The sequence below is a fragment of the Tilletiaria anomala genome, assembly GCF_000711695.1.
Source record: "Tilletiaria anomala UBC 951 chromosome Unknown K437scaffold_80, whole genome shotgun sequence".
Classification (NCBI taxonomy): domain Eukaryota; kingdom Fungi; phylum Basidiomycota; class Exobasidiomycetes; order Georgefischeriales; family Tilletiariaceae; genus Tilletiaria; species Tilletiaria anomala.
The window spans coordinates 76246-87459 of record NW_013546942.1 but is presented as its reverse complement, the minus strand read 5'-3'; the positions used below and the strand labels follow the sequence as shown (position 1 = coordinate 87459).

General features: G+C 52.2%; 4 protein-coding genes across 4 annotated transcripts; 2 read left to right on the top strand and 2 right to left on the bottom strand.

Annotated features, from left to right (window-relative positions):
- Window positions 1-27: 27 nt before the first annotated feature.
- Window positions 28-908, bottom strand: K437DRAFT_275464 (uncharacterized protein; the record flags this gene model as incomplete). The annotated part of the gene is made up of 4 exons (XM_013386280.1): window positions 569-908; window positions 401-477; window positions 157-339; window positions 28-55 (listed from the first exon to the last, which is right to left on the bottom strand). The coding sequence occupies exons 1-4, from the start codon at window positions 596-598 to the stop codon at window positions 28-30; spliced, it is 318 nt and encodes a 105-aa protein (XP_013241734.1). The 5' UTR covers window positions 599-908.
- Window positions 909-1264: 356 nt separating this feature from the next.
- On the bottom strand, window positions 1265-2648 carry K437DRAFT_226755 (uncharacterized protein; the record flags this gene model as incomplete). Its single annotated transcript, XM_013386279.1, has 2 exons — window positions 1265-1794; window positions 1868-2648. The coding sequence occupies 2 exons, from the start codon at window positions 2646-2648 to the stop codon at window positions 1265-1267; spliced, it is 1311 nt and encodes a 436-aa protein (XP_013241733.1).
- Window positions 2649-3086: 438 nt separating this feature from the next.
- K437DRAFT_258293 (uncharacterized protein) lies at window positions 3087-5109 on the top strand. Its single transcript, XM_013386278.1, has 7 exons — window positions 3087-3811; window positions 3888-3994; window positions 4065-4177; window positions 4245-4287; window positions 4352-4437; window positions 4504-4603; window positions 4699-5109. The coding sequence occupies exons 1-7, from the start codon at window positions 3523-3525 to the stop codon at window positions 4963-4965; spliced, it is 1005 nt and encodes a 334-aa protein (XP_013241732.1). The 5' UTR covers window positions 3087-3522; the 3' UTR covers window positions 4966-5109.
- A 5435-nt stretch (window positions 5110-10544) lies between these two features.
- On the top strand, window positions 10545-11209 carry K437DRAFT_226801 (uncharacterized protein; the record flags this gene model as incomplete). Its single annotated transcript, XM_013386277.1, has 3 exons — window positions 10545-10610; window positions 10675-10689; window positions 10760-11209. The coding sequence occupies 3 exons, from the start codon at window positions 10545-10547 to the stop codon at window positions 11207-11209; spliced, it is 531 nt and encodes a 176-aa protein (XP_013241731.1).
- Window positions 11210-11214: the final 5 nt, after the last annotated feature.

Below are 11214 nucleotides of genomic sequence, written 5' to 3'. Positions count from 1 at the left end.
AATTCGGCAATCTTGTTGATGTTGTTATCAATCGCAGCGATACTCGTTTGCAGCTCTGTGATGTCGTTGAGGAAGCTGACCATATCCCCTTGGCCGTTTTGCGGTATAGACATCTGCTGCAGCTCGATCGAACTGGGTGCCTGCTCTGTAGCATACCCACCGATGTAGCCACTTTGCTGCTGTTGTTGCTGGCCATATCCACCACCGCCGTAGCCACCCTGTTGTTGCCTATAATCAGGCTGCCGTTGGCCAAACGCAGACTGCTGCTGCCCATACCCTGCCTGCTGATCATAAGCGCCATGTGAAGCTCCTCCTGTGACCGGGTAGGAACCGCTGCGCCTAGCCAAAGGGAGATACAAGTGAGTCCGGTAGGCCAGACTCGAAAGAAAAGGGAACTCACCCTCCATTGCCTTCTTGCGCTCCATTACGATGAGAAGCGTCATACCCGCCACCATCTTGCCCGCCGCCCTGCGGGGCCTGATGCAAGCGTGTGGAAAGAAAGTAGGGATGTAAGACGTGGCCTCGAGGCCGTCTAGTTTGTCAAGACGCGGGCATTTCCTGGACGCACCCTCATGGCAGCCAATCTATCACGAGCCATCCTTTCCGTGCTACACTCAAAGGTGTAATTCTGCCCGCCCTCTTACACCGCAATGGTTAAAGTGGTAATGGACCCGCTGAGCTGGCGAAAGAGTCGCGGGTGAGGAGCACCTTCGAGGTGAAACCTGCAGCTTGCGCGCGAAGCACGCTCTCTGTGCAGAGACCTTCGAGGAGCCCTGGTATGCTTTCTGCTTCGCCTCTGACGCTATTTTGCGCAGGTGGCCTCCTAATCAATGGCAACCGGAATGAGGTGGGATCATGGAGATATGTGGACTTGGGCATTAGACGTGCATCTCATCGTGCCGTGTTCGTGGAGGGAGATTTGATTTCTGGACAGAATCCACACCGTTCCCGGATTTCCAGGTTTCAACCTCTTCTGCAGTTCGGGACCCTTCTATTTCTCGGCCCCGATAGCCCGGCGGCTGTGCAGTGTAACCAAATATCAGGGGATTTTGGTTAACAATCAAGGAGTTACCGTTTCAAAATGTTCACCAAATTGTCTGGTCCGAGGAGCCAGTTTCGGTCTTGTGCACGCGGGAAAACGGCGCAGCAAAAAAAAGCAACTGAAAAGGTGATGGTATGCAACAATAATTCATCCTGTAATGCAACATATTGGTCTGTACGCTGTGCGACAAAACCTTTGATGCGTGGCGCGCCTCGCTATTTTCTAACCTCTGAGAACTGTAAGGCCGTACGGGTCAGTTTCTGGCTGCCGTGTGGCGTACCCTGCACCCGATGGTCGCTGCCCAAATCTACCCCCTGGCGATTCCGGTGCGGCTCGAAAAGCGTTCATGGCCCCTTCTGCCGGGCAGCCACTGGCATCTCTGATTTGCTCCGCCTCGGGCAGCCATTTCTGCATGTTTTCGATCCTGCTGCGAGTGACAGGATGTGTGCTCAGCATCCCCTCCAAAACCTCCCCAATGCCACCAGTCTGGGTTCCCTCGCTGGCCTGCATTCGCCGCCACAGGTGCTGCGCCTGACGCGGGTCGAAGCACGCTTGCGACATGAGCCGCAGACCGATATAGTCCGCTTCTATCTCGGTCTTGCGTGAGTTGGGCAGCTGCAACAGCAGCGTGAGCGCCGCGCGTGATAGACCAATATCCAGTCCGAGTAGCTCGAGAATAGCCGCACCGGCGATGAGCACCTTGAAGCCAGCCATCTTTTCAGCGCCGTGCCGTGCAAGTTGATGGGCAATTTCTGAGAGCATGGAGACAATTCAAGCTCAGGTAAGTAGAGGATTCCCCAGCAATGTTTTCACGCAGTCCCTTACCGTGTCCCAGGACGGTCGCGAGCCCGTCTTCATCTTTACAGATAGGTAAGATACCCGTGAAGACGAAGATTTTCCCTCCCGGCAGGACGAATGCATTCTTCTCCGAGTCATCGTGAATGACAAAAACCTCCCAATCTGTCTTGGAACTTGCGTCGGGATCACTGCCAGACTTTCGCCGTCCTAGCACTCCAAGAGGCTTGCTCCTGAGGAACTCGTCATCCTTGTGCGCATCACCCATTCTGACCTCGCCGTCACCTCCGACGCTGCTTAGCCCTTGCTCGGCCATACCGGTGCTCTCGATAGCGCGCACAATGCGCTCCGCGACCCGCTTGACCATCTGACTGTAAGGATGAGACGGACTGAGTATTCGGCCGCGATATTTCCTCAGCATCTCCTTGTATGACTCGATGCCCATCTGCTCTTCCTGCGTCGGGCTGACATCGTTAAAGCGCAGCCGCCCTGTCTGCGGCACCCGCTCCAGATGCATGACGTAGTAGCCGCCCCCCAGGCCAATGATGATGAAAATGACAGGAGGGATGCGGCCGAATGGCCCTTGGCCGCTGCCACCTCCACCCAAGCGGGTGGGCACGCCATTGAGTGAAGCGCCAAAGGAGCTGCGGGGTGACTGACCTGGGATTCCGGGAAAGCCACTAGGGATTGAGCGTCCTTGCCCAAATCGTTTGTAACTCGCTGATCGACGAAACTGGCTTGAAAAGGTGCGCCGCTGCAAAAGCCTTACAGATGTAAGGCTCTCAGAGTATTGACCAAGCGTCTGTCTCATCATGCGCCGCTCGCTCGCTTCCTTGGCCACTCGTGCAGCAGCACCAGCAGCAGTGCCGCACAGTTTGCTGCATGTTGAAAGTCCAACAGAGCGTAGGGAGCAATGCATCGGGATGGAGCAGGGGTGCCTGGCGGATCAGAACGACTAGGATGATCGTTCCGGGTAACCTGCACCTGCTCGCAGGTACATTGGTGCGCGAAATGATGAAGAGAATGTACTTTGCACGCAATGGAACTCAGCTTTGATACGTCAGAATATATCTGCGTCCTGCCAGATGATCGAGAGCAGATCGTTGTGCCGTCAGCCCATCATTCGTCACGGCGGGCGGTGCAGTGTGCGGAACAGGAGGGGAAGGAGGTTTGCGTAAAGCCGAGGGCGTCATCTATATACGGCCGGTGGCAATGGAAACAGATGTGCCCCTTCTGACTTCTCAGACAAGGAGACGATGCACAGCAGCTCAAAGCTGTCCACGGATCAGCAACGAGTAAAACATTTCTCGCCTGCAAACGCAAGTTGCTTTCGGGCCGTCGATCTGCCAATCTTTCGAGCTCAAGCAAGTAACATGCCGCCAAAACGCAAATCCAATCCCACAACCCCGTCGAAAGTTGCTTCATCCTCAGCGATTGAGCAGCCGTCTTCGGGCGGGTCTAGCAGACGTAGTGTACGCGCCAGCGTAAGCCAGAAGCCAACAAAATACGTGGAAGTCGACAGCGAAGGCAATGAAGCCTTCACTTCAGAGGAATCGTCCGACGTTGAGGAGGATGAAACGAGTGAGGACAGGGCTGCGGAGCTGTCATCCCATGGGAAAGCCAAAGGCAAGGGGAAAGCATCTACACTGGCCAATTCAAAAGCAAATGCGAAAGGAAAGGGAAAAATGAAAGGAGCACGTAACAGCAAACTGGAGGACAACTTTGTGATCGAAGAAGATACGAATTCCGATATCGCCGACCAGGACGATTTGGCTCTGTCTTCCGATGTCTCTAGCCTCAGTGACAGTGACTCATCGGTCCCGGCGCCTAAGAAGCGAAAGATTCAAAAGTGGAACGGAAAAACTCAAGGACAGACGGTTGGATCGAGCGCAAACGAACGACGGTCCACAAAGCCAAGTGGCAACGGCCCTGGCAGAACGGTCATCACCCTTGCCAAAGCGCCCAGCAAGCAACGTGAGTCTGATTTCGTGTGACGGACGAAGCTCTTGTTATTTCGGACTGCTCCATTGTCTTCCTCTCTATTTCGCAGCCCCTCCGCATATCATCTCGGACACCATGATGAATTTTCTGTCTTCTCTGAAAGATCCTGCGAATAATGATCGTGACTGGTTCCAGCAGCACGACGCGCTGTATCGCGTGAGTACCGTGTGAGCTCGTATCTGTGCTCGCTTCTGGAGAGCTCATTCTTTTCTTTGACCTTGAGGAGTATGCATGGGACAACTGGAATGCATTTGTCACTGTTTTGCTACCACGGCTGATGGAAGAGGCAGATGAGACGCTTCCATTCTTACCCACCAAAGACATGGTGTACCGGATCTAGTGAGCGCCTGCCTCGCACCGCATCATTTGGCTTGATACTTCAGCTTACAACGCGCCTTTCTCACAGCCGAGATGTCCGCTTCAGCTCCGACAAGACACCATACAAGACTGTGAGCTTGTGTAGATGGTTCGTCACGACCAAAGCTATTAACGAGAAGCCCTTTTCCTTCGCAGTACATGTCGGCTACATTCTCGAGGGGAGGGAGGAAAGGTGCCTACGCGGGCTACCATCTCGAGGTTAAGCCGGGAAGTCAGTCGTTGTAAGTTGATGGCATTTTGATTCTCTCTTGGACTTTTAGAGGAGTCTGATGATCTCCATGTTCTAGCATCGCGGGAGGCAGATGGTGTCCGGAAAAGGAGCACCTTCAGATCTTTCGGCAGCACATCATTGATGACGACGAAGAAGGCAGGCGGTTCAAGGAAATTGTTAGTCATTACTGGCGGATTGATGTTCAATCGGCACGGTTTCTTCGGATGAGCTCGCTGAATCTTCGAGCACTATTTTCTGAAACCACTGCAAGCTCAATGGATCGGACTTCAAGAATTTCTTTGGCCCCGCGAAGCCTGGCGGTCGAGGGCTTGGCCGCTCAAGTAGTGTTTTTGGGCATTCGGATGAGCTCAAGGTCGCCCCAAAGATGCCTGGCGTGGACAAAAATCATCCACAAATTGACTGGCTCAAATTACGGTCCTTTTATGTCTCGAGAACGTGGGTTACAGTTGAGTGCAGTGAACGAGTGCGCAATTTACTGATCCGCTTCTCGACGGTACTCTCGTTCTCTAATCTCTGAACAGGTTCGAGGATGCAGACGTGTGCAAGGAGGATTTTGTGGATGAGATCGTGCGGACTTGCAAGGTCATGCAGCCATTTGTGGAATTGCTCAACGACATGATCTATCCACCGCCAACACCACCTTCATCTGATGACGACGAATGAGCTTGCCCTCTGGCCCTCGAGGAGATCATGCAGCAGTTGCCATCAAATCGCCGACTACCATTGCCCCTACAATGGCTGCTTTTTATCCGGACCGTTTAAGAATTTTTTGTACGGAACACGTTTACTGTTAACCACTCATGAAATTCATATTTTGAATTCAATTGAAAATAAAACATGCTGCAATTGCAACGAAGAGAGCATAATTGACTTCCGGCATAATTCAAATACTTGGCTGTTGATGTTCGTACCATAAGAAGTTGTTGCTTCGTGCATTGACAGAGTCTCGAGCCCGTTCGCAGGATGTCGCTGGGCACTTCTTAACGCATATGCGGTGCAGCCGATTGGTCAAGAGAATACCATTACAAATCCATCTAATGCGAAGCGATCTGCAGCGGCTAAGGATCTTGTCAACAATCGAAGGTCGAAAGGCAAAATCGAGAGAAGGTTGAAGACGAAAGCGGAGAGAGCGGAGGCTGAAACCGACCGTGTGATCGCGGATGAGAAACCCCATCGAAGAGGGTGCAGATTTTGCGGCTCAGAAGAACATTTCGCTCCCCCACGCAGCATCTGAAGGGGGTCAGGCGGAGCTTGGCGCTCATTTTAGAACGCCAGAATCGAAGCTCAACAAGTGAGACGCGCGGCGAAGTACGCGACTCGGACAGGAAACGCAACGCTCTCGCAAAGTACCGCAAACTGATTCCTTTCAGATCCGAGCACAGCAGACGATGATGACTATTGGGTGGACAAAGTCATAGCGGAAGCTAGGTCAGCCAGACACGCTACTCTTTTTGCATTCCAAGCGTGTGCTCACACTTTCACCGTTTTGATAATTCAGCTTGTCGCCAGTATGGCAAGAGTTGTGGCGCAGCGCAAGAGGTACAGTGGCCTTCAAGACACCTCTCATCCCCTCACCCTCCGTGTTGATAGATCAACGCGCGCTCAAATGTCCAAGCCGATCATTCCGCTGCCTCCTGGACCAAAGCAAGTACATCGAAGCAAAGGATGAGAAGCAATCCAAAAGCAGGAAGTATGTGATAGGACAAACTGACAGTCAAACAGTGAATGACCTACAATCGCACCTGCTGCAGCGCACCCGAGCATGTCCGTACGAGATGGCTGGATGCGCTTGGCGCAAGAGCTGCAGACATCGGAATCGAACATCTATACCATATTTCGTCGAATGTTCGACCAAAAATCGCTTCTTACGGTCGCAAAGCTCTTCACTTTGTGCCGTCGCAACGCATGGCTTGGCTTGGAGGTAAGGTCATATACTTCTTGAGATAAGTACTTCGGCACGAAGCACTTATGCCAGAGCGACGCAAGATACTTATATTCATCACGAATATTTGAACAAACATACCCTGTACTGCTGAACCCATGTTCAAAATCTTCAAAGGCAATGATGTGAGTCACGCTCAGATACGCGTGAAAGGTTTCAGGCTGTAGCTGATGACAATTTTGCACATTTGTTTCGCTGTATGGCTAGAAAAAATTGTCGCATCGGGCACGGATGTGGTGCTAATGCCCATGGACCTTAATGAAAGGACTCAATGGTCACTCTTGGTGATATAACTTGTCAGCCAAACTTTCATTTACTTCCATCCTATGCACGGTTCTCCCCTTGAAAAAATGTTGGAGACGGTGTGAGGATGGAGGCCATTGGGAGCAAAGCGGGAAGGTAACCCCAAATGATTGGTCAAAGTGGACGTCGAAACTTGCGCATGATTGTCCATGGCAACTTGATACATGGAGCTGAGGGATGCTCAATGATGAAAGATACGTATTTCAGGAACGAATACGATGACGAGAAGGGCAAGCTCCTATGGTTCCCCCAAGGCGGAGGACATGAATTGGATGAGGCTCAAATTCTTGCTGCGGATTAAAGACTCGCCTGAATAAATAGTGCATGCACTTAATGTTGCGATTTATTTTCAAGCCTTCCAAGCTTTCAGACGTGGAGAAAGAAGAGAACTGTCAGCTGTCGTGCCTTCAACCGGAGCAAGTTGGCATATGTGGCCTCCTTGCGATTGCCAGGTTGACGTGAAGCGTTGGTCACGTTGGTAGATTGCAAGTATGGCGTGTACAACAAGCCCGAGGATGTCATAGTCGCATTCGTACGTGCTGTAGGTTATGGATGCAATGTGCAAGACAAGCATATATGGACAATGACGAAAGCGAAGTGATGAAACTTGTGCCAAGCTGATACACCCATATTTAGAAAGCGGAGGGGAAAAAGGGCGCGAAGCCCTTGTTAAATGAATAAAGCAACAAATGACACGAAAATCAACAACCGAGAGTCAGCTGCTTACTGGGAGAAGCGGGGAATTTCAATTCAAACCTAGGACGGTTCCAAAGGGGTTCGAGATTCGAGAAACTCGGAAACTGCTTTTTCCAAGCTGGCCCATATGTCACATTGACCCATGGGCATACGAACTTCATCTCGGCTGCGCTGCTCGTAGCAGAGCCGCGGCTCATGCTCCTCAGGTGCATATGTACTGAAGGCTGGTCGACGATGGCCAACAACCCATGATAAGCCTTTCTTCCCTGCCAGCGTTAATGCTGCAGCTTGCACTTCCGCAATCTCAATCTCAATGTCACAAGCTCATCGTAATGTGGCAAATTGGTTATCTACTCTTATGCATCCGCAGGCATCTGCATCCCCTATTTGCGGCTCGACGCGCGGAGCTTCATAGTTCGACGACCTAGGTAGCAGGCACCATCCGCTCCAGCCAGTCTGTAAGCTTGGGCCCTCTGCTTCCTAACCCTTCGGGATTACGTTCGCGGAGCATTCTTTCGGTTTGGATGCCGTGGCAGCCACTTCAAACTGCTGACGAACAATGGGTCACCACACTTAGCAAAAGAATTATGGTATCATCTTGTCGTGTTCAAAAGACTCAAACAATGACAGTGGTACATGATGCATGCTGGTACGGGCGCGACAGCGCTGTCACAGCTCTCGCAAGCATCAAGAGCCAGATGCCCGGACTCCAGATGACCGTTTGAGCACCCTGAAGAACAATCGCTACTAGAGTCCTTAAGTTCTGTCGCGTATGGGATCAAGAATCAACAGCTGCACTTGCACTAGAACACAAGCGAATGTCTCCCACCGTGCAATGATGGAGAGAAGATGTGCAGCTGACTGAACTGGTACAAGAACCTAGTAGTCGCAGCAAAGCAAAGAACGGGCTTCACTGTAGGACGGCTCGGTTAATCTGCCAAGCAAAGGTCACGTCTCTGAGGACGATTTGTTCGTTGAAAGCTTATTGCAACGGAACCATCCCTTGTTGAAGACGCGGCCATTCAGTATAAGAGGGGGCGCTTTCAGCATTCTCGTCACTGCCATGTCCTCGTACTCCCTTCGTCGGTGACCCAGCTCTTCACCTCACTTGGTGTTCAGTTGGCAGACCTCCAAAAGCCGCTTCATTACCTCTTTCGTCCCACAACTACGGCCGCTCTCTTTCATTTTGGGCACCTTCAGACTATGTCAGACCAAGCTGCTGCACGCTGGACAGGCAGCTGCTTCTCTGTGCTGAGCCCAACAGGCCATATCAACACACGACTCGATAACCTGTTTATCTCAACACCTGGTGCTTGTCGCGATAGATATGACGGTCAGCGACCCACAACCCTGCAAGCCTTGCCGTTGCCAATTAAGCAAGGTCCGCACACTGCTAGCAGCACTTCAGGTCCTCCAGTTTCACTTTATCACAACACACCCAACACGCCCCAGCAAAAGCCCTTCATGACGCATGATAGCTTGCCAGAGACATCCCGGCAGCTTCCCCCCTTAAGCTCGGCCAAGTCTTCGCGTCGGCTCGCAGATTCCGTTTCGTATGTGAACAAAGCCCGGTCGGCAACGGTGAGCAGAGATGGATGCAAGGCTGAAGTCTGTGTGGACATTTCCGTACTAATCGTCACTGCTCATGCAACATCACAGGCTCGTCGCCCGGTAGACCTACGTACAAGCTATTCCCTGCAACGAGCAATTGGCGCCGGCGCCGGTACTAAAACCTACCAATCAACAGACCCACACATCTACGCCCTGCATCAGTCACCGTCGCATACTGGTGCGACTGACTCTTGGCATTCTTGCTCCATTACGACAGGTTCGAGAGAGCTGCTTCAAAGCCCGCACACGCTGCAATTCAACATGGGGCCAGTCTCGAACGGCCGGAAACGCTCTTCGACGTTGGCGCAGTTGGAAAGCGGTCCCAACGCTGCTTCAGAAGCCGAGACGCGCGGTAACGCGCTCGAGCGGCAACATCATTCATCGCTACCCAGATTGTCTATCGTCTCACACCGACAATACTCTACAGACACGCCTGGAAGCTCAAGTATTGAGTCAATTGGCGGCTTTCAACGTCTCGAAGCAGCCATCTTACCGTTCCGTTACGGTGGCATTAGTAGCTATGACTACTCGCTGCCCTCGAGCGCTGCCTCATCTTCGAGGCGCTCCAGCCAAAGTCCAGCACGCTCGGCCATCAGTAAGCAGTCAGTCGATCTCGACAGCTTATCCGTCAGCGATGAAGACGAGGAGATGCCCGCATTTCCATTCGACACTGAGGCTGATGCAGAGACGGATACTGACGCTGATGGTATCTCTGTGTACGGCGAGGGCGCTGAGGTTGGGGCTTTCGTGAGCATGAACAATGTCGACAGCGATGCAAATTCAGGATCTGTCCAGAAACGCGTACGGCTGTCGTCACCGTTTGAAATCCCAACGTCTTATTGCAGCGACCGGAGTATAGCAAGATCAGCCTCTACCGACCTGGGCGAATTCCCGGTGCAGGAGGGGTCGACGCTCGCGACAGTCCAACCACTCTCTCCGCCTTTCCATACGCCTCTCTTTGTCACCGATGCCGTTGTGGACAATGCGAGGCATCACTTCCCTTCTAACGTACATTCAAGCAAATCAGTTAGGCCTATCATTTCGCCAAGCACCTATGCACGCAAACTCAAAATCTTTCTGTCCACTGCCAAGGGCGCTTTTGAAGGCTTTCAAATGGACGGTCGGACCATCAAGCCTCGCCCAGGCTCAATGGTGACATCTTTCCTTTCGGCATCTACGCAAAGGAATGGCAATCTCAAGGCCACTGTCTGCGATTTCGTTCATGACTACTCGCCTGCACCAGCGGAGCCGGTAGCTGAATTACGCGCTTCTAGCAACGAGATCTGGGGCAAGGACTACAGCGCGTGCAAACATCTCTTCCCTATCGTACATCGCTTCGCCCTTCCTGAAGTACTCTTCGACAAGAAGGGCAAGAACCATCTTTCTGCGTTGCAAAACGACGCCGACGATGACTACATTGCCTGTTTCAACTACGATGGCGAGCTCTGGTTGACAGGGTACGTCCGGCCGCCACTGCTTGTCAGCAATAGTTTCTACTGACTTACCGCATCCTTGATCGCGTCTCAAGACTTCACATCTGCCGCATGCTTCGATTTCGCTTCGAGGCTTTTGGAAGGCGCATTATTAATATCAATAAGTTCCATGAAGGGGTGAGTACAGCTCCACCAGATAACTGGCATCTTGGCTAACACAGCGATGCTCTGTGTCTTTCAGATTTATTCAGACTTGGTTGGTTTGATACTTGGGCTACTAATTTTTGCAGCTGGTGCTCCATGTTGACATACTTGTTCACCTACAGCGTAATCTCCGAAGCGGCGATGGATCCGTGTGCGAGCAGCCCCGCAGCCCTTTCCTACAAGTGCTTCATGCGTACAATGCGGTCAACACTCGGAAGCAGCAAAAGGTATTCAAGTGGGACCACACCCCTCACGATCGCCTCTTTCTTGCTCAGCTCGACCGAGACCTCGAGAGACAGACCAAAGGACTCGAGACGGTCAGTGTGCCGGTTGCCGAACCAGCGCTGAGCTTCACATGGGATGCGAGCAAGAGTCTGCTTGAGCAGCTTGGATACGAAAAGACCCGAGCTGCCGTCACGAATGTCAAAGATCACGTGGTTCAGAAAGCAAAGTCTTCTTCACGCCGAGTAGCTGCCAACAAATCAATGACTCACGCCGGACTTCATGGTCTCGTTCTAGGAGTCTACAACACGCCAGCATTTGCGCTGAGCGCAATCGGCGCGAACAAGTAATTCAG

Excerpts from the sequence above, each read along its gene's own strand:
- K437DRAFT_258293 (XM_013386278.1), top strand. The coding sequence starts at position 3,523 with ATGAAAGGAGCACGTAACAGCAAACTGGAGGACAACTTTGTGATCGAA. Across the intron at positions 3,812-3,887 it reads CAAAGCGCCCAGCAAGCAAC|CCCCTCCGCATATCATCTCG; the intron begins GTGAGTCTGATT and ends TCTATTTCGCAG. Across the intron at positions 4,438-4,503 it reads AAGCCGGGAAGTCAGTCGTT|CATCGCGGGAGGCAGATGGT; the intron begins GTAAGTTGATGG and ends TCCATGTTCTAG.